This window comes from Stegastes partitus, unplaced genomic scaffold, assembly GCF_000690725.1.
Source record: "Stegastes partitus isolate 25-593 unplaced genomic scaffold, Stegastes_partitus-1.0.2 Scaffold4, whole genome shotgun sequence".
NCBI lineage: Eukaryota > Metazoa > Chordata > Actinopteri > Pomacentridae > Stegastes > Stegastes partitus.
In genome coordinates, this window is record NW_007577735.1 from 498,485 (window position 1) to 521,177 (window position 22,693).

Below are 22,693 nucleotides of genomic sequence, written 5' to 3' on the forward strand. Positions count from 1 at the left end.
TTTTTATTTATTAATGATTTTTCTGACATTAAAAAAAAGGTTCAAAGAGAGAGCGAGAAAGAGGAAGGAAACAGTATAGGGAGGAAGAATAATTAATCACAGCACAGAGTGATACACTGACAAAACAGATTGTCATGATGCTTTTTCATCACAGTTCAGAGTCAGTCTGTGAAGATGAAGTCAGTTTATCGTGCAGATAACGGATGAAAAGCTGCCACTTTCCACTTAACGGCATCATTCTGGAAACCACTGCTCGCTGGATGTGTTTATCCCACAGGTCTGATTCACATTTCAGTTTATATCATGATATATCCTATGGTTCCAAAGTGTCCATGTCTTCCAGCTATGATATCTTTCCAAAGGAACCTGCAAAAGACAGAAAGATTGACACTTTTCAGATAAAGGTCCCATATTGTGCCCCATTTCACCAAATTAAAGTCTCACATGTTGTGAAAATTCTTTCAATTTTTTAGCCTCAAATCTTGCAAAGACAGTTCATTTCACAATGAATGCACAACCCAGTATCTGTCGCTTTTAAATATAGCTGCTGCTGTCCACACCCACTTCACGAAGAACACTCAATCTGCAACACATCAGCTGATACAGATAGAATAGAATAGAATAGAATAGAATAGAATAGAATAACAGATGTGATGAGTGTGTGATACCAGGACTTTACATTGCGTCTAACTTTCTCTCTCAGTGATCATTTTATATGAAATATACGGATATCATCAGATTCATCTGTTATAAAATCAGTATTTTAGCAGTGCAGAGCCACTACTCGGAAAGCTGCTCTGAAGTGGCTGCGGTTAACATGTAGTTTTAATGGGCAGTCTCTGTTTCATACTTATTCCATTGTCTGACAGCAGATACAGAAACACATGTAAATAAGCTTTGTTGGGAAACCAGCTGTATTAAAATGCAAGATGTGTGAGCACAGAGAGCAGAAGAGAAGTAAATAGCAGCTAAGTTTCATTTTCACTGAAGTGCAATGTGTGACATGAAAACACAACCTCTCTGATTGTCCCACACATATACACTTTGTGCACTAAAGCTTTATTCTTTAATTGTGTATTTATTCCATTCTTTATTCATTCTTTCTATTTGTTGTTATTATAAGTGTTAATGTGCATTCTATTTTTTTTATTTATCAAACACAGAAAAAAAGAGAGAGAGAAAACTGCCACAAGAAAGCACATCAGCTGCTGATGCTCTAAATCTCAGTCACTGAAAAACCCATAATAGTTTAACATTCTCATTCTCCACTATTCACACCTTCACACGTAAACGCCTTCAATATATTGCAACAAAACCCTCAACTGAGAAATGAGGACTATGAATATCGTAAAAATTCAACTTCCCAGGGAGCCAAACTTCCAACTTCTTTTTCAATTATACAACATTTTATTTACTGAGCTTTAGAGGTGCTGCTGGTGGATTTTTGTTCACCTGTTTGCAGCCTCGACACTAAGCAAAGCTAACCAGTTACTGGCAGAAGCTTTATATCTACTGAACTGATGTGACAGCGGTGTTGATCTGCTTATCTAACTCTGCCAGAAAGTGCAAGTAAAAAATGTGAATGTCAGAAATAGCAAGCTCTTCCCTCATAGTTTAGGTTTAGGAATACAATGTCAAAAATTAAAAAAAAAAAAAAAGATACACACCTCTGCTGAGCAGCTGCAGGTTGCGTCCCTCCTCCTGCACCTGCAGCTGCAGCACCTGTTGCAGCAGCTCCTGTCGAAGTGTTTCTTGCACTAAACCCATCCTCTCCAACTTCTCCCCATTCAGACGTAGCAACGCACGACCTGCAAGGTCAAACAGAAGGTTCAAAAATGTGCTTCACTCACAGAACTATAATTTATACTGTGTATCTACTCATTACGGTAGCAGTGCGACCTGTGATGGCGTGATGGGAGAACGCCTCCACGTAGGTTAGGTAGTTGTGTGGACAGTGTTTCTTGAGCCATTTACAAACATCTTGTTGTGACCAAAGCACGACGGGACGGATCAGGCTGGGCTGTGTCGGGCTGGTGTGATAGATCCCATAACTGTCACTGGAACGGTACTGTAGATAAACAAGAGGAAACACACATAAATACAGAGAATATAAAAGGAATACTTTCACATTTTGGGAGACATGTTTATTCACTTTCTTAACATGAGTTGACACCACTGCGCTTTAAAACCCCCAAGCAGTTTCGGGGCTTTATTTGCTCCTGTCACATTTTTACACACTGTGGGCTCATTTTTCACAGCAACATAAAGTCCTGCACCTCAGTGGAAAAAAACACAACAACAGCTAGAAGTGGAGAGAACTCTTTTATGTGGTATGACACAGGAGTTTAAAATGTTAAATATGAACCTGAAGCAAGAAAACAGTTAGCTTAGCATTAAGGCTAAAAACTGGGGGGAAACAGAATGTCAGCTTGTGTTGACATTGAGGGCCATGTGCATGAATTTTGCTTGGTTGCGTGCAGTAGCTTTCTGAAGTCTTCCTCAAATTGGCTGGCAAACAGTTTAATTTGCATAAGAAGGTTGCTAAAGGGGTGACATAACCTGGAAGTGGCAGCCATAAGAGGATTCACTGGTTTTATTGTCATGTACAACATGAAACAAATTATCAGTGTAATGCAATTCCTCAAAACAGTACAAAAACAATAAAAACAAACTAAAATACACAGAGTTCAGTATAAGACAAAGCAAGACGTCTGTCACGATAAGGGCCATCTTGGAGAAGAAAAACATAACAGCTGGTTGAAGCTATGGAAAAGTGCTTTGATGCTTCCTTTCTTATCTTCTTTAGCATAAGATCCACTGGTACTTCCTTTACAAAAGGAAAGGCGACAATGATGTTGCATAATTCCTTGCAGCAGCAACATTTAATGCTCCATCTACGTCAGCAACATCTGTCTTCACATGATTATGATGTCTAATGCGAATGCAGAAAGACTCCTTTAGCACCAGGGTTGTCTTGTCCTCATTAGTTTTCCTTTAGGTCTTCTTGACGCCAACACGTTTACATCACGTCTCCAAGTGTTCTGACAATTTGAACCTTTGTTTCCTTTAGAGAGATGCTAAACTAAGCTAGCAACCTGCTTTATAGTTTTCATGCAGACTTGAGAGGTGTATCTTCTAATTTATTTTGACATGAAGGCCAAACTTAATGTAACTGAGCTCAACAGGACACCAGTGAGAGAGTAACAGCCACTTATTAGAAGTCACTTCACAGTAGCATTTCTTTAAGTCCCAATACTAAAATGTTCCCAAGACATACGGTGAGTTCCAAAATCCTTACTTCCAGACTATACAGTATGCCACAAAAATAGCGCATATCACAATACATAGTATGTCCAAATTACCTGGATGTCTGTCTACATCAGGTTAAATTTGGCAATATGCAAGCAAGGCACAATATTATGAAAAATAAAAGAATCCAGTTTGGAAGCTGTGCTGACGTACTCAGTGTTGAATTAGACAGTCTACCTTAAGTACACAGCAACAATGGACAGTTATAAGTGGCATTTAACTCCTGAAAGGGGCACCAATGAGACTCTTAATGAAAATACGTCCAGTGGATAAACACACTATACGAGGTGTGTCAGAACAGTTCCAAGACTGGTGTCACAAAAGATAGACTTCAAATACAAACTACAAACTACAAGTTTTCCCCTTTGAAGTAATACCCCTGGAGTCTAACACACTTTCCCAGCCTTCTCTGTCACGCCACCATGCACTCCTGGAAGGATTCATCCGGGATCCTCTACAGCTCCGTTGTCACAGCCATCCTGATGTCGTCCATGTCTTCAAAACGGGTCTCCTTGATGACCCCCTTGAGCTTGGGGAAGAGGGAAACAATTACACAGAGCCAGGTGGGGTGAGTAGGGAGGCTGCTCCAGCACGGCGATGTTCTTTTCAGCCATGAACTGTCGGATGCTCGGGGCATTGTGAGCAGGCGCATTGTCATGGTGAAGCAGCCACGACTTGTCCTGCCACAACTCTCGCCTCTTCTCGTGCACTGAACGAAGCAAACGCCTTTGTAGAAGTGCTGGTTGATTGTTTGAAGGGGAGAAGCCGTAGTTTGTAGTTTGGGTTTGAAATACATCTTTTGTGACACCAGTCCTGGAACTTTTCTGACACACCTCGTACAGACCCTGTTACAAGAGTGAAGAGTCAGACTACTCCTTTAAAACTGTTACTGTCACCGGATTTAGACACGGAAGTGATGTGATCAAATCCTCAAACACACTTGGCTTCCCTTAATTGAACATGAAGTGTAATCTGTGTGAATATTGCCAATTATTCAAACATCGACTGGACATTTTGTATCAAACACTACGGTCACACATAGATGTGCCTACTATATAGCACGAAGTGACAAGATCAGTCCTCTGTAAGAACACCTTTCAAAGTCACTAAAGCACAAGGGGATGATCATGGCCATATGTTCATGCAGATCAAACGCTCTGTGTAGATGTGAGCTTCAAAGTTGCCTGAAAGATCAGCAAAGATGCGGCAACAGCAGCAGCACGGAAAGAGAAGCGCATAGACCAGTGTGATTTTCAGATCCAGCTCTTTAATCTTATGGATGCGCAAGATGTTCCTTTGATCAGCCAATCAGGTTTAAAAATTTAGCAAGTTCACCATTAGGTTCCCTATGTCTCCAACTCAATATTTTCTGATATGCAGGATTAAAAAAAAGGCTGGCTTACATTAAGAACATTAGGAGTCAGTTGGGCAAAGTTCCTGCTGAAGGTCTGTCAGAGTTTACTGCTCTCTCTCTGGTAACATGCTGCTCTTTAATCAATATAAGGAATCATCCAGCTACATACAACAGCTCAATATTGTATATTCTAATAGAACAAGATGGTTTTACGTATATTTGCAACACAAAGTTGCACTCAAGACAGTTGTGGTAGATTCTCCTCAGTCATAATAAAACTAATATTGCATTCCATGAATCTTGCGGTCTGTCTCTCTGTGTGGCCCTGTGATAGTCAGCTGGGATAGACTCCAGCCCCCCCGACAACACTACAGAGGATTAAGTGGTGTATAGACAATGGATGGATGGATCACGTAGCGCCACAAACAATCGCTTTTCTTCTTTAGAAAATATATTTCAATGTGGTCTAAAAATCTAACATGTTGAGTGAAAAAGTCAAACAAAAATCCAGGCGATTTTGCCCCCTGTGGACCATGAATGTCTGGCAAATTCATTACAATACACTTTACTCTCACTGTATCCACAATCCTTTATGATCCACATCAGTTAATCATTTTTTAAGGAAGATGGCAAATTCATCAGACACCTGTCCCAAGCATGAGTCTCATCACTGCTGACTACTGAGCACTTGAGGAATACGGGCCAGCAACACCAAATAGAATTTAAGAGCAATGTACAGTCATTTATCTTACTTACATGTAAAGAGAAAAAAACAGGGCACATTATCCTCTGTTGTGATTTACACTTAATATCAAACTACAACAGATATAATTAGAGACATGTTGCTCTGTTCAGACAGACATTTGTTTCGACCCAATATAAGACTTGTTTAACCTTCTAAACCCTAAGAGGCCTGTAACCTCACAGATTGCCAAAATTACAGCATTTACCAGCATCAGATTTTCAACTTTCCAATAACCCTCGACCTAATAATGTGTGACTTGGTTTTGTCAGGAAACTTAACCAAATCTAAGGTTAAAATTGTGATATTTTAACAAAATCACATTATTCTATATTCCATTCTATTGCCCATCCTAAAAAAACCAGATTCTGTAATAAACTAAATTTCTGCACCTTTTACTGGCTCAGCTGCAGCCGCCAGTCAAATGACAAACTTATAAGGACTTTTCAGTTGAACTGCAAGCTGTGTTTACACAGAACAAATAGGAGACAAGTATGAAAACAAACTACAAATGTAAGTATTAACATATCTAAAGTATGCAGAGACTTTCTTCTTCTTGTGCTGATAACACCTGTGGGCATGTGGAAAATTGTTCTATATGTTGATTCCAGATTTTTTTTCCCTTTTTTCCCCCCAAATAATCAGAGAAAAATTCCCTTTGTTTTAGAACTTTGTTATACTGCACAAAGTACATTTTTAAATTCCCTCTGCTACTAACTACGGTTGTGCTGCTTCCATAGAGGTGCAGGACTTTATATTGGATTGAAAAATGAGCCTGCAATGAGCAAAAAAGTGACAAGAGCTAAAAAGACACTGCTTGAGGTACAGAGGGTTAAAGCTAGAGTCTGCAAAAAAAAAATTCTAGTGCGTTTGTTGAAAATGTCTTTACAGCCGGACAGCAATCAACAAATTAGGTGTTTTGATAATGACTGGAAAAATCATCTTCTATTTGTGGCAGTCACAGACCTGTAAAGAGTCTGTCCAGTCACTGCACTCTGTCTGCATGAGTCTACACGACTAACCTGACACCATGATGGAGCTGATGAGCCGACAGCACAAGAAGGGAAATACAGCCGTATTTTACAGTTGCACTTAAACCTGCCACAACTTACACTGTTAAACATCACATTTGTGTATTTGGTGCATCTTTCAGAGCTCTTGGTGGTCCCACCCTCCTCTAGTTTCACCAGGACATCACTGTGTGTACATGGTCACCACTTGTCTGCATTGTGGACTAGTTATGAGCAAGTGTTGTTAGATGGTATTTATCTTCTGTGAGTCTACACTGGCTTTCAGCATTTGATGCTTTGTGAATGTGGTGAACTTATTTACATTTTTAGACACAAGGTAGTTTCAATGCACCACACTCTAGTTCCAGTTTACTCTCGCTGTATCTACAATCCTTTGTGATCCACCTTAGATAAATCTAATGGTAAATCATTTTTAAGGAAGATTTATTTATTTATTTATTTATTTCCCCAAGAAGCTGAGCAGCTAAATATAAAACTTTTTTTTTTTCTTAAATCACATGGATGGAAAGAGTGATTTATTCTGCTTTATCTGAGGCTGTATGTTGCTTTACTAATTACTGTTTTCTCAGTGCTTGTAGTTGAGCCTAGTAGGGATGTCAGAAATGATGTGCCTTATTTTCAGTGAAGTCCTGCAGCTGTTGTTGTGGTACAACATGCAGTAAATGAGGATCCAAATGAGGAAAGATGCCGAAAGACTACAAGCTGAGAATCAAGTATTTTTCTGGCTCCTGACTGACTTCTAACCCATCAAGGGACACTTTTGTAGTAAGCTTATGATTTTATCTTTACACTCCCCTCTCTACACTCCAGATTTCCTTTATTTTATTTTGACGTGTAACCCAGCGCACAGTACGTCTCACTTCACACCCTCATTTTTGGAACATCTGGCTGCTGATTTAAGCCTCTGGATGACTGTATTCTGGAGGTCACACAAAGGAGCGATACTTAAAAATAGGGTGTTCCGTCATTTTAACGTCATTGTTTGACAACGAGTGAACGTTTCCCTCAATTCATCAAAACTAAAATGTGTGAGACAGCATTCATAATGCAGCACAATCCCCTACTTTCCAAATGTCACCATTTCTACTAGCTGGTTAATTTACTATTTTCATTTTGTGGATTATAGGTCAAGTCAGTGAACCTGACTTGATATACTTTTTGTTAAATTTAGTGCGTGCTGAAGACAAGTCTGGTGTTAATACATAGGCCTGGTGATGGAAATGACTCGGACTAATGCACTATTCCAACACTATTCCAGTGAGTCCTGTGCACATCTGACAGGGAGAAAGCGAAGGGAGACGAGATATAGGGATTTTCATTTATTTAATTTACCTATTTAATTTAAGTTTTTACACGTTCTCGTTTTTTGGTCTTTACTTTTGACTTTAAAGCACATTGAAAAGGTTCCACATAAGGTTTGATAAGGTGCCACATAAATAAATTTGCTTGCTTCAAACTTTACAAAAAAAAACAATCCACAATCAAAAAATATTACTTTTGTAAAGAAAAATTCAAACTAAAGACCCACAAAAAGGCATTAATTTATTTTAAAAAACAAACCAAAACTGTAAATCATGTTCTCATTGAAAATTGTACATAGTGATATGCTCTTTTACTGTACGTGACCATAAAATGACAGTTTCTACCATATTTAAATCAGCTAAAAATGTAATTTTACACATATTTGTCATTACTTTCGCAGTTTTTACAGTTTTTGAATGCTACAGTACTCCACCATTCTTTTTACGTTTTTTTTTAAAAGAGAACGCTTGTTTCCAGTTTTTCTTTTACTTTTCACGTTCTGTCAACCTTTTTACAGAATCACTCTCAAACCGACATGCAAGCTGTGGTAAAGAGGAGACTGATGCACAGAAGAAAAGTGAAGAAGAGTGCAACATGTAAAATAAATAAATAAATAACAGCTGAAGAAGTATAAAATACTGTACACATGTTACAGTGCAGTGCAGAGACACAACAGTGATCAAGTTCATGTTCCTCAAGACAAAAATAAACCGACCACCACATTATGTTCAACCAAGAGGATTGAAGCAAACAAACAATGCAGTGCATAGAGCTCTGTTATCAGCCCGGCCCAGTTCTGTGTTTGCAGCTTTAGCCTCAGCTCATAACAGTCTTTTAAAGAGCCTTTATGGGGTGAAGACAAAGGCATGGGCTCTCTGACTTGTAACCAGGGGCTTTAAATGAGGCCAGTTTGCAGCATAAATGAATTGTCTCCGTTGACGACGCTGACTGTGCGAGCAGACAATGTTGTATCAGATAACGAGAAACTTTCAAACTGGAGCAGAACACTGAAAGTGAATGTGATGATGTTTAACATAAAAAGATCTATGAAAATGGATGACTGTTTATTATCCAGCAACAACAATCACGGCCCAGAAACTATTAGGCATTTGGTACCAAACTAAATTCTGTTTCTTTCCGCTCTCCGTCAACAGACACAGTGGTGCTGCAGCAGTGAGTGTTGGAAGACCTGTGCTATTTAAAGCCAAGCTAAAAGGCTGTTAGAGCCCACCAACCCGCTGGGGAGAGAGCGACATCCATTCTCTGCTAACAAAGTGCCCATTTGCAACAATGGATGGTGACCGGCTGCATTTGCCAGACTATGATTTTTGCTTTGAGACTTCTCTGCACAGAAATCTGAGAGAAGAGTTGCTGAGCGCCAGTGTGGGTCGTCTGAATGTTCTCTCCTATTAATAAGATAAGGACAATATTTTATTCAGTGATTTCTCAAGTAAGCATTCGATTTGTTTGGTGTCTGCACGACGTACACAGTCAAACGGATAATTAAAAGGAAAGTCTAAGGGGCTCTAATGGTCTTCTATTACATATAATGTGATTGCTGCAGTTTATTTAAATCACAATGATTATTGTCAGTTAAATAAGAAGAGTTATTTTGAAGCATTTTAAGCAAGGATTCATGCAATTGGAATGTACTGCACTTGGTGATTACAGTGATTACAGTCACACTGAAATTAAGATTATTCTTGATTTTGGGCACAAAAAAAGAATACTCAAGTACTGGGCCTATTTTGCCATTTAAAAAAAAAGGCATAACACTGATTTTCTGCAAAATTGTAGTAACAGTGTGCTCAGGGGCTTCAGTGGTGTGCTACTGACTGGAGCAAGCCACTTCATGTAAGATGCTTTTTTTTTTAGCCTTTATTAAACAAACCTATGGTTATTTATCTTTAGTGATTTAAAAGGTGGAGAGCAAGATTCTAATTCAATAGCATTTTTACAGTTTCAGTAAATATTTCCCCATGGTCTTCGAGCTGTCTGTTCTGTGTATGTGCCAAAAAAAAAAAAAAAAGTTTCTACACAGCTGTGGCTCTGTAAATGGGAAACAAACAAAGTGGCTCAGACTGATCCACACAACACATTACAGACAACGGGAGAAACACAGTAAATCGGGCATATGCCAAGATTCAACAGTCGTTTTCCACAACTGTAGACTCCACCTTCACCATCTCTCATGCTATTAAGAAGAAATGTTCCGATCAGGTTTTCTAGTGTTTAGTATCTGTCGATATGATCCAGTACCACTTTCCGAGATAACACACGCTCCAAATATCGCAGAATAGTTGTAGTACCAGCTTAAGTCTTACTGTTTAACGCAGTAGCAATAAGAAAGGTGGTCACCTGGATTACAGGCACTTCAGTGTTGGCAAGCAGAGAGTATGTAGGGGTCTAACTAGTAAAGGGCCACCATGAGAAAATCTTCTGTGTTGCTTAATGACCCTGGGCCAGCGCTTAGTGTGTTGCAGACGATTCAACGCTAGGACAGTGCTCTCATATCTAAGCCACCAATTAATCAATTATTTATTGATAATAGCTGCATTTATCAAGCAAAATATTCAAATCTAACACCTGCCACAAATTGCGATATCCCTTTAACACATGTGTGATATATGTAATCACACGTGTGTAAGATGTAAACAAAGAATCAGGCTTTGGTTCGTGCTGATACTGCTCAGTTAAAAAAACACTTGATCTGCCCCAATCAGACATCCCTACTATTAGGTTTATGTGCCTGTTGACAACCAGAAGCGAGTTAGATTAAATTTCTAAGACTTGGCACAGATTCCTGGTAGATGTTATGTATTGTCCATGTTGTTGCAACAGCTACTGATGTAGTAAGATATACTTTCAACAACATAGGAAGAAGTAGGTAGCCTGGATACCTTCACATGTCACTTTGATGAGTCCAGTTGTGTTAAAACTCAAAGCAACTGATGGTCCCATGACCTCAACACACTGTGTGCTAGATCATGATTACACTCATGACACACTGAGGTAGGGAAAGTTCAAATCACAGATGGTACAAAGCAACATCTAGTGGCTCTGCAGCTGGCTGACAGTCTGATTGTTGGAACTGAAATTCTGTTAAAAATGTTTATACTTCCCACCCACATGGTGACAACATCAGCAGTCTGCGATCACACTTCTGTTAATACACAGAGAATATATAAAACAATTCTAGTTCCAGTTTGACTTTAAGCAACACCACAGTTACATTATGCCCCACATCATCATGCTTAGCGAAGCAGAAACATGCATATCTCTTTCAGAATGAAGAAAACCTGAGGGGGTTATCACAACATTAGCCAGGTGTGCTGTTCGACGTGTTGAGGTCATGTAGGTGCTCAGTACCTGCAGGGCCTCAGTGCCCGGCTGCTGCAGTAGCTTCACTGTTCTGCCTCCTGCAGTTTTCTGTCCGCGCCCGTCATGCCAGGTTAGGTTCCCACCCGTCCGTCGACTCAGCTGCTGCTTAAAGTCCTCAGGCAGAGCCCTGTACTCCACAGCTGGCCTGCAGAAACTGAAACTGGATGCAGCTGGGAAGATAAAGGCAGGCGGTATAATGATTAGACAGCCAGATCTGCTGACAACATAAAAACAGCACGAGACTTACTGTGCAAAAAACTCCCTCACTCTGCGTGACAGAGTAACAAAAGCCAGCGTCCAACCCACCTGGACACCCCATCATTCAGAGATGAGCTCATTATGAAAGACCTGCTCGGACCTGTTCTACTGACACACACTGAGCAGGCACGAAGCCCGGACAAGCTCCTGGCTAAGTCTCGGAAGTCAGTGTTCAGGTACCCCAATTACTCTGTGAAAAGCTTGTAGGCGAATGTCAGAGCTGTGAGGCAAGCCACTTTCTCATCATTACGAAGAGGCCTTCCGCCTGCAGGCAAACATCCAAGCCCACTCAACAGCAGGTGGCTTCCAACATCCAGTAATTAAAGAGAGTTTGGAACTACAGTAAACACGCCTAGCTGGCACAGATTCTGGCAGAAAGCCACGGGTCATTACGGATTCATGTGCCAGATTGGAAGGATTTTCTTACCGTGTTTGAAGCTATGTGTGTTGCTGTGTTTGTGTGTGTGTTAATGTGCATCTTCAATATCTTACGCTGACTAAGAGAATCTGAAAAGAGGACAGAACGAGAGAGACTGTCAGGGGGGAACGGGGGTTTGGAGGAGATGAAAGAGTGTCTTGGTTTTTTTTCTAGCTTTGTGCCTCTCCTCTCTGTCATTCAACGTCTCCCACTGAGAGCCGAGCCAAACAGAGCCCCGCCATCATCAAGGCAAACCAGCAGCATCAGGTTATTATGAATAAAACTCTGTATGCGATTTGTGTTTCTTTGAGGTTTTACTCCACCGCTGTGCACGTACGAACCCTCCCTCACAGCGTTACTCGCCTACGCTTTTGCTGTAAACACAAATGTGCCCCTTTCATGGATTCAATATGCATAATTAAGACCACTTGTCAGAGCCTTTTTTCCTTTTCATTTCCTCTAGTTTTGCTCCTCTACAGGAGCAAAAAGTTCTCATTAACCAACACACACACACATGCATGCTGCCAGCCCTGGGTAGAAAAACACTTTCATGGGGCCAAACCTTCCTAAACAAACTGTGGCAAGTGTCTCGCCTGCTTGCAATTATTAATGTGGCATTTTGGAGTCTGTGCTGTAGATTAAAGCTCTTCTTAGAAGGGTTTTTAAAAATTCTAGCTTCAGCAAAAGAAAAAGCAGCCCATATTTATCTCTCAAAAAATCAGCACAAGGGCTTTAATGAGTAGCTGTTGGGATTAAATCCAGTTAAGAGGAAGTTAAAATCACTCCATGCACCAAACTGACCACAGCAGCATGAATCTAGTGATGCCTTTCGCTGTCCGTTTCAGCACCATGCCACTGACCATCCACAGACCACCATCTATCCTCCACTTGAATGCCACAATATCCCAATAATATCTCTGCAGGCGTAAACGTGACACTCAGATTTAAGTTAAGCAGTCCCATTTCTTACAGATCTAATGTAGTGGGGGGAAGTTTTCAGCCCTTAAAGTGACGTTCTAACCTCAGACACTGCTCCTAGGCTGCTCAAAGTGACAGCACAGCAGTCTGGCAACATACCTGATGAACTGGTTTAGCGAGTACAGAGTTAAAGCAGCGAGCTCATGCGTGCTTTAAGTTTCCATGCAATGGATTGACGTCGAAATGTAACCACAGAAAGCTTCCTACCGTCCACAGCCATGGTGTTAGTGCGCTGGAGAGAATCTAGTCAAAGAGTCCCATCGTCCTGCGTCCAGCTCCTCTTCCTCCTCTCCTCTCTGTGTTCACCAACAAAACTTTCAGTGAGGTCTGTCGGCGGCAGCAGCAGCAGCAGCAGCAGAGACGCTCCACATCCTCCCCAGTGCTGCTCCTCCGACTGGGAAAAAACGCAGCTGAAGCAGCTCTGGCAGCGCTCTGCTGCTGGAGTGTGCGGACTGAAGTTGCTGAAGACGGGCAGGAATGTCCCCGAGCAGCTGGCTGACTGGTTCCGCTGGCTCATGAGCGCGCAAGCGTGTGCGCGGCGTGTGTACTTGTGTGCGCTTTTTTTTCTCCTCCTCATCCGTGTCGTGAGAATCAGACGCGCGGCTTTTTCTCAAGAGCATGCATGAGCGCAGTGAGCTCAAAGTGCAGCCCCGGGCCCTGTAATTAACGCAGCCAGTGGAGACTCTAAAAAACAGCCGGATGAAAAGGCTTCTCATCGCTGCAGCATCCACCATAAGGAATTCCCCTTTGCCTTTTTTCTTAAAGAAAGGGAGCTCTGTGCGCGCCTGTGGGCAGCGCGCCCTGCCTGTGATGGAGCTCTATGTGAGGTTTGTGCAGGACAGATATGAGTGAGGCTGCTGCTGCTCCCACCTGCCTCAGACCCGCTTTATGATCACATCTGGTCCCACAGTGGGCGATAGTAGTGGAGGAGGTGATCTGTGAGCTCCTGTTTGTCAGCACAACAGCACCAAACATCACTACAATCAAAACTCATAAAAATATAAAACAAACTAAAACATTATTTTCTTTTCCGCCTTTCTTTGTAGTACCTTTTAATTGTTGTTTTTTTTTTTTTATCCAAATAGGAAATAGAAGAAAAGAGACATAAAAAAGTACCACGAAACCACAAAAGAGTAACAAAAAAATTCAATGTTGACCTGGTTTAAATACAGTAAAACCGTGCAATTTACTCCTAAACAACAAATTACTATTCATAAAACCACAATAATAATAACAATAATAATAATAATAACTATAATAATAATAATAATAATAATAATATAATAATAATAATATAATATAAGAATAAATGTAGAGTTTGGGCCTGTTTTTTTTTAAGTCAAAATGTAAATTCCTTTTATTATTATTGTTATTTTGTATTTTGCTCATTATTATCTGTAATTTATCAAAACATGGAAAGTCTGTAAAATATTTTTTTAACCGTTTTTCCAATCCTTAATATATAATTTTTTTTTTTCAGATGTCAGGAAATATCTGTGAAATAACATTTTTTTGTGGATTTAAATACTTAAATATTTTAAAAGTACAGTTTTTACTTGTGGACATTTTATTTATTAAAATTTTTTTTTGCAGTTTATCAAGTTTTTTTTCAGTTCACATGTAAATTAATATGTATTTCTTGAGTTTTCACTAGTTATATTAAGTTTTTTTTTAAAAAAAAGGGAAAATCTGTAAAATAACAGTAAATTGTAGATGACAGTTACATTTTTTGAGTGTTGGGTTTCACTGTTACATGCAAATAATAAGAACAATAATAATATTACATTCGTTTAATATAGCGCTTTTTAAGAAACTGAAAGGACTGCAGCTTCAACTTTAGAGTAACATCGCAGGAATATTTAATACATTTTACCAGCAAAAATGAGAGAACAATAATATACAACATAGTTAGAACTGAATTCAAAACATTGAAGTTAATTAGGTATGTGTCTTCATCCCTACAGGCCACTGTGAAATCCCTTGTTTCCTTTTTTATAACAAACATTAGTTTGATTTAGCTGTTTCTATGGTATGCATTTATAGCATAAATACATAAAAAAGACCCCTAAAAGAATTAAGTTAAAAAAAAAGGAGGGCGCATTTATTTATCCACTGCTACAAGCCTTATGAGCGCTACAGGGAACAGTGGAGGGATTGTCCCTAAAGGCACTGGAAATACATTTTGTGGTTCTCCTCAGTGTATTTATAAATATTTCATACTTTTATATCGGGCTGCTCTGGTTTTGAATGAGTTCGGCTGAAATCTACAAATTAGCAGCAAACGAAACTTGCTCACGAATATGTAGTTGTTTCAGTTAGGAAACGGAAACACAGAAAGTTTTTTGTTTCTTCTTTGGCTAAAACCGTCCAAGGGTGGTGATGGAAGCAGATTAGAAAGATCAATGTAGCACATAAAACCCAGAGTGTTAAACAGGGCTGTGCATTATAGTTGACCAGTAAAAGAAGTGAATGTGTGCTGGACATGGAAGTGTTTGTAAGAGGGTTATCTATCTTTGACTACAGCTTATTGGAGAAAAATGCGGCTACACAAGATGCACTGCCCCCTAGTGAAGTCTACACTGATCTTCATACAAATATAGTAGTGGAGATGGTCACTGTTGTGGGATATCAAATAAAACACAATGTAAAGATGGAGGAAACATGCCAATATGCAACGCTATACTGACTAAACTCTATAAACTGCTAATGGCTTAATATTCACTTCATGTTGAGAGTTAATCCAAACTCATGTCAAAATACGACAAGTCCTGCATTCTAAATATTTCTTAAGCAAATGTAGTACAGCATCAAAAGCAAAGGCACAATTATCCAGAGAGAACCCAGTCAGCGTCGTATTATCGTATTGTATTAGTTGGTATTGTGGCCACCAATGTGTACATGTGTAGGAAGGATTTTAATGCAGTTTCAAGATGAGTAAATGATCTCTGTTTATTGCACTGTTTGGTAGCTTGATCAATAACAATGCCTCATATTTTATAAAGTGATCATACAGCTTGCATGTAAAACATCTGCTGCACATCACAGTCCACCTACACTGCAGTTTTCATTTGTGTTGTCTGATTAAACCTCTTTTGGGGACTGCACACGCTGAGCTTGACTGACATCTCCATCTCTACTACACTACTGTTTTTGTTTTGCCCATTAAGACGCCTACAGACTGCAAGATTTTAGCAAACTTATAAGTTTATTGCAAGCTACGCTGTGCAAAATCGATCTGATGAATTTGGGTAAGACATCCAGTGTGATGTGTATTAGAATGTGCGATGACAATACGTACTTAATCGTAGGCTATGGTGTCTTCAGAGTGCGTCACCCATGTAGTGATAAACAATAAAGTTAAGCAAGATTTAAGCACTGGCAATAATGGTGTTTATGTGTATGAAAAAACTCCAAGAAGATCTGGAGAGGGAGAATTTGGACCCAGTCATGGGAAAATAGGCTAATTTGGCATGCTAATTTTGCAAAGAGAGCTTCAAATAAGTTTAACATGAACAAGTATTGCCATGCTGTAACTGATATCATCTGTCTGATTTTAGCAACTTTTGCTCAGTCAGAAGAGCTCATAGGAAAAGCGAGCAAAGTTTACGATAGAAACATGAGCGTGATAGATCAAAGCAATTTAGCGGTTAGACTCCGGTGAGAAGCAGCATCACAGGACAGAGTTCCAGATGAAGGTAAAAGATGAGAACGACTCCCCGGAGCGTAGACGCCAGTGGTGGTGGAGCAAATTTAGCAGATGGCTGATGGAGACTGGCTTGGATCACCCTGATGAGAGATGCACAAGCTTCATTAGCCACCCAAAAAGTTTCATTTTGCTCATTTTAGCATCATGTATTCCTTTTGAGTTTTTATTGGTTTTCACTTTTGCATTGACGAGCATGTCATTTAATGCTGCATTCCTATTGGTCGGTTGCAGCAGCAGTTACCTCAGCAGACAGTCACTGAAAAGTTGTCAAAATTTTGTTGCAGTCCATCTTTGGTCATTTTTGAAAGTCTGTCACAGTGTAACATATAAGTACCATTTCCAACACGGCAGCTTTTTCAGACTGATCATCTTTTGTCTAGAACATACAGTGCAGATCCAACTTTAGGGTGGAACAACCAAACCTTTAATTATTATTATTAGACAGGAATTCCTAAAGAGCTCCACTCAGCCTGTAGAAGTCTAACAAATCAAAGTAATTGAAAACATGTGTGGATATCTACTACCTAGCAACTATAGCTACTAAAGAACTGTAGTGTGGTAAAAAGCCCAGTATTTCCTCAGAAATGTAGTGAACCAGGAGTATTAGATGGAAAACTATAACTAATCATTATCTAAATAAGCCAATTTACTAAAAATCACTGATGAGAACCTCTAAAATGAGTCATTTAGATGCAATATCTTACTTGCTTAATCTGAAAGTTTAATAGTCACAAACTAAACTTTACTTGATGAGCTTTAGAGGTGCTTATAGAAGAACCTTAGACAGAATCTAGCAGTCTATATGCTAAGCTAAGCATCTCCTGGTTCTTTATACAGACATGCATGCATTAGATGAGGGGGGGGAAGGAATCATGCACTATTTTCCTACAACGGGCTCTTTAAGGCGTTGTAAAATATGTCAGACCCTAAACACTGAAACCCAACTTCTGAATCCAAGCATCACACTTGGAGAAATGGTAAGAGAATCCTCTTCAGTACATAGAGCCCTTTAATTACACAGTTGCTCACAATAACAACAGAAAGGCAGTTCACGATGAATGGCGTGACACTCTGTCTGTCCTGATTTAACACTCTCTCTGGGTTAATCAGAATCAAAAGATGCCAAGAATGGATGTAAGGCGGAGCTCCCTGCTGTTTTTGATACAGCACGATGTGGTTAATGTTTATTTTAAATGTCTGCACACTAGAAGACAACTTCTGCCAGACATCTTCCTCCCATCAGTGCCTGAATTACCCGCAGCCATCTTATAACTCACCACCGGTGATTGCTGCCTCATTGGCTCTTGCCTGATTTTTCAAAAACAGCGGTCACAGAAATGCATCGTAATTTATGCCAGTTACACCACAGACTGCTCAGGAGACTGTAAACCCAGCTGACTGGTTCGGCTTTAATTGGCAGGGTGTGGGCATGAGTAGTTTCTGCAGATGCTTCTGAGGAGACTGCAGCATCGGAGCTCCTCTTAAACTTTAAGCACAGGCACATTTGGCCTGGTTAGAGAACTAAAAGATAAAAGGGAGCGCTTGAATTAATAGTTTCCACAGGAGAGAACATCAAAGAGCCTCAAATATTAATAGTATACATTTGAGGTTTACACTGAGCAGCTGCCTTTTGTTTTAATGTTTAACTATGGAGCTCTTTTTCATCAGTTGTTCTTACGGTCATTTCAGAGTGATGAAGAAAATCTGGATCAGTCTGTTCAACATATTATACTGTAACACTGTGGCCACAACGCAGAGTTAATAGTTTATTATTTAGCTATAATGTTGCCTATTTTTGTGAGCCGAGACAAAAAGACAGCACCAGAAAAAAGACAGGAGAAACTGAGGTGGCAGTTACTGAGGTTCAGCGAACACAAGGGGGCAGTCTTATTCTGTGTACAGGGACATGCTGGCCTACAAGTGGCAATTATTGTTTTTTATTGTTGATCAATATGCTGATTATTTTCTTAACTAATTGACTAATTGTATTATTTCCCAGAGCCCAATGTGTAGCGACATTGTTGGTTTTGTCCATATAACTAACCCACTCCTTTTTTCCCACTTAGAAGAGGCTTTAATGATCAGATGTTTGGAATTAAAGGAATAATGAAAATAGTTGTTGATTAGTCAGTTAATTTTCTGTTGATCAGCTATTGATTACTCCACTCATCATTTCAGCTATAGTGTTGACTATTAGCAGGCAAAAGCAATGGAACACGTGGTTTTTCAGTTTGAACAAATGAATGAGAAAAGACGCAATATGTTACAGAATCTCTGGTATTGCTGTACAAAAACTTCGCATTTAACCAACCATCCATCCAACAATCTAGACAGCTGTGTATTAATGTTACTGCAATTATACACCGTGGAAGGAATTCTAATGCAATGGGGGGGGGCCTGGAGCCTATCCCAGCTAACTCAGGGTGAAGGAAGGGGACACCCTGGACAGGTCGCCAGTCTATCACAGGGCTACACTTAGAGACAAACAATTTAGAATCACCAATTAACCTCAACATGTTTTTGGACTGTGGGAGGAAGCCAGAGAACCCACACTGCACGGGGAGAACATATAAAATCCACGCAGAAAGATCCCGGGTGTCCTCACCGGGACACGAACTGGCGACCTTCTTGCTGTGAGGCAACGTAGTTAACCGCCGCTCCACCCGGAATAGTAATTGCACTCTCCAATTACATATCTTCTGATTAGAGCTTTGAACTCTTCCACTGAGACAAACTCACAAAGCTGTAGTCTGTTTTCAAGGTTATTCCACAATCAGGGAACAAAAAAGGAGAAGGTTGTTCTACCAAGTTCAGAGCAAATCCTGGACACCCTGTAGAGCAGCCACTTAGATGAGTGAAAATTATAATAGTTGTTGGAAAATGATAGAAAATCACACAAATAAATGAGAGTTCACTGAGTACTGTTTTATAAATAAAAGCAAACCAGTGCCGCTGTGTCCGTAGGCGTAATGAATGTGTGTGTGTGTGTGTGTGAGCGTGTGTGTGTGTGCTTCCACTGACTGTCTCCAGATGTGTACACACTGCCATCAGTCTGCCAACAACAAACACACTAAGCCTCTTAGCTAACGTGTGAAGTGTGCCGTGACCCCTGGCTCCCCGTGTGGCCGTTAAATTAGGTGTGTTCAGGCCAACGTTTGCTTTATTTAATGACTAAATTTGTTTAATGGTGATGCCTCACCATTTATTCATCTTCACAAGCACAAAGAAACATGTTCACTGAAAAAATGCCCTGACCTACAAACAAAACAATTTCACAGGATGAGGTTTAAGATAAAAGGCACACAACTGTGGGTGCACCGGTACAGGAAACAAGCCTCAGGTTTGTGAAGCTTGTTTGTTCTTTTACATGGCTGTGAACATACAAGAGCGGATATAGGCCACTCTAAAACAAACAATGCTGCAAATGAGACACGACTTTAAGCGGCGTCTAAACATTTCCAGCATTCACTCTCCAACAGTGACCCTGGTGAATAAAAGCTGTATGGACTAATTTTAAAATGCAATATTAATTTTCTGCTCATCAGGTTGGAGCCAATGATTTATTAACATGTAGTATTTAGAAATTTGTGTAAGTTTGCACATTTGGGTCAGACAGTGTTCACAGTTGAGTTTTATACACTCATATGATTAGCGAGTTTGCCTTCAGTGCAAAAAGAAAACGTATAAAAAAAACAACATTTACACTCTTTGGATCATGCTCCAACTCTATAACAAAATAATTTGAAAATATTATACGAGCCAGTGCTGTTGGGACATGGCTGCCAAAGTTACACAGTCTAGTAATGCACCAGCTGTGTCGAAAACTAAAGACACACATAAAGAGATTTACAGGCCAGCTCAGAATTTGGACCACTTGTGTTAAAATTAAATAGACACAAAAGGAACAAAGAAGGGATAAACAAAATGCAGCTCCCAGATGTTGCACAGACTCATATACGGTGTCCACTCTCTCATAAGCAGACAGGCAGACTGGGCCTCACCCTGTTCATAACGTGATGATGACCTTGAGAAGCCCACGAACAGCTTAAGTCTGACATAAGCACTATGACGTGCAGGTGAGTGGAAGCTAAAACAGTTGTACATGTGTGATGCCATTCAAGGAAAACTCCGGGTGGAGCCACCACCGGCCTGCTGAATAAAGCTGCACTTGTTTCAGAGTTACCAGAGCTCCAGTCCGAGCCTGGACACTGTGTGCTCTGCAACATGTTTCACACGATACAATGAGGGCTTGTTGACAAATCAGGAGAGTTAAAGAGCTCACAGAGAATATGTAACACACACAGGCACATGCGCGCACACACACAGTTGTGTGTCTGCACCACTCTGGGTGTTTCCAGGTAGAAGGTAGAGGTGGGACCTGGTGCAAACAGGATACAGGAAATAGGCCTGCTTCTAAAACAGGTCAATCAAAAGATCTCAGCAAAATAATGGACACAGTGTTACTCTTGTTTAGAATGAGGTCGTGTTACAATGATCACAGCAAAACATTTTTCAAGAATGTCAGGCAGCAGTGGTGGTATGCACATACATACACTCAGTGGGGGAAGAATTACTCAGATCCTTCACCCCAGTAAAAATACAACAGTGCATGTGAGTAAATACTACTACTAGCATCAAAACTAAAGTGCCTATTCTACTGCTAAAAGACTATTGGATTGTTTATTCTGATGCATCAAGTTTCATCTACTTCAAATACAGTTATGGTAAATGGTCTCCACTCACACAGCCTTACTGGAACTCACAGTGCATTATAATGCAAAGTGCTCGCTTGCCATGAGGAGCAACTTCTGGTTCGTATCCTGTTCAAGGACTCTTCAGCATTGCAGAGGGGCCAAGGATCAAACCACCAACCATGCAATCAGTGGACAACCCACTCTACCATCTGAGTGGCCCTATTACATAGGTGACAAATTAAAGTAAAAACCAACATGAGGCCTCTTATTGAAGTGTTGGGCACTATGTATCACCAGAGCAGCTTCAATATTGCTTGAACTTGATTCTTCAAGTCTCCGAACTCTGCTGGAGGGATGGACACCATTCTTCCAAAAGATTTGATGATGGTGGTACAGAGCACTGTTCATCACATCAGTCCAAACCCTCCCCTCAGATTTGTTGGGTTGAGATCCAGTGACTGCAAAGGCTATAGTACATGATTCACATCACTTTCATCAAACCATTCAGTGACCCCACATGCTCTATAGATGGAGGCATCCTGGAAGAGACCACTTTCATCAGGATAGAAATGTTTCATCATCGGATGAAGATGATCACTTATAACTTTGTATTGACTTGCAGTGACTCTTCCATTTAAGGGACATGTAAATCCAAACGTTGACACCAATTACCCCCCATAGCATGGGACAGTCAACTGACCCTCTCACTGTAGAGGTCAAGAGTTCGGGTTTTTCCCTTTAATTTGTCATCCATCTGTAATTTAGTTCAATGGTTCCTCATGAAGAGGTTAGGACCCCTTTGAGGGGGTCACAAGATACATTTCAAGGGTTGTCTGGTGATGGATACAGGAGGAAAAAATGTTTTGGCTGCACAAATTTGTATGTTTTTTCAGTTTTTTTTGTAATCTTGACCTTTTAAGGTACTGGATAGTTTGAGCTTTTGTGGCCTAAAACAGCAATTTCAATTAAACCATATTTCTCTAAACAGAATGGTTGTTGACAACCACTGTGTTTGCTGTAAAGGGTCACAAAGAAAAAATAAAAAGCAGATCTTCCAACTGTTGTTTATGCATTAAAAAGAAACTGTGATATAGTGTCTGCTGTACCATTCACCCACTTCCCTGTGGAATGTCTGCACTATCATGGATAGCGTTGTGAGCCTTAAAATAATAAGAAAGGTACATTTTTAACATGTAAATAAACTACATACACGTTCTAAAGCGGCCCAGCATTCCCTGATGTAATAGAACAGAGGAACAGACTGAAATGACTGCAAAGTTTTGCAAGCCAAAAGGAAAACAAATTGTTAGCCTGCCCTTCAAAATTTCACGATTTCACACTACAAACTGTTGGAAAATTGGTACTGCAAATTGATAATGATGACTACATTCCACTTAAATTGGCATGTGGCTCCATCTAATTGGCTTTTAAGAGGAAAGTGTCCCAGCTGTGGTACAATGCAGCTGCCAGGCGTGTTTCTACATTCAGGGCAGTGAACTTACTAAAATGCACAAAGACTT

The 22,693-nt window shown here is 40.1% G+C and overlaps 1 protein-coding gene across 1 annotated transcript; it reads right to left on the reverse strand.

Annotated features, from left to right (window-relative positions):
* Nucleotides 1-6: 6 nt before the first annotated feature.
* On the reverse strand, nt 7-13,246 carry samd10a (sterile alpha motif domain containing 10a). The gene is made up of 5 exons (XM_008278033.1): nt 12,981-13,246; nt 11,108-11,289; nt 1,900-2,068; nt 1,668-1,808; nt 7-366 (listed from the first exon to the last, which is right to left on the reverse strand). The coding sequence occupies exons 1-5, from the start codon at nt 12,991-12,993 to the stop codon at nt 344-346; spliced, it is 528 nt and encodes a 175-aa protein (XP_008276255.1). The 5' UTR covers nt 12,994-13,246; the 3' UTR covers nt 7-343.
* Between the last annotated feature and the right edge of the window lie 9,447 nt (nt 13,247-22,693).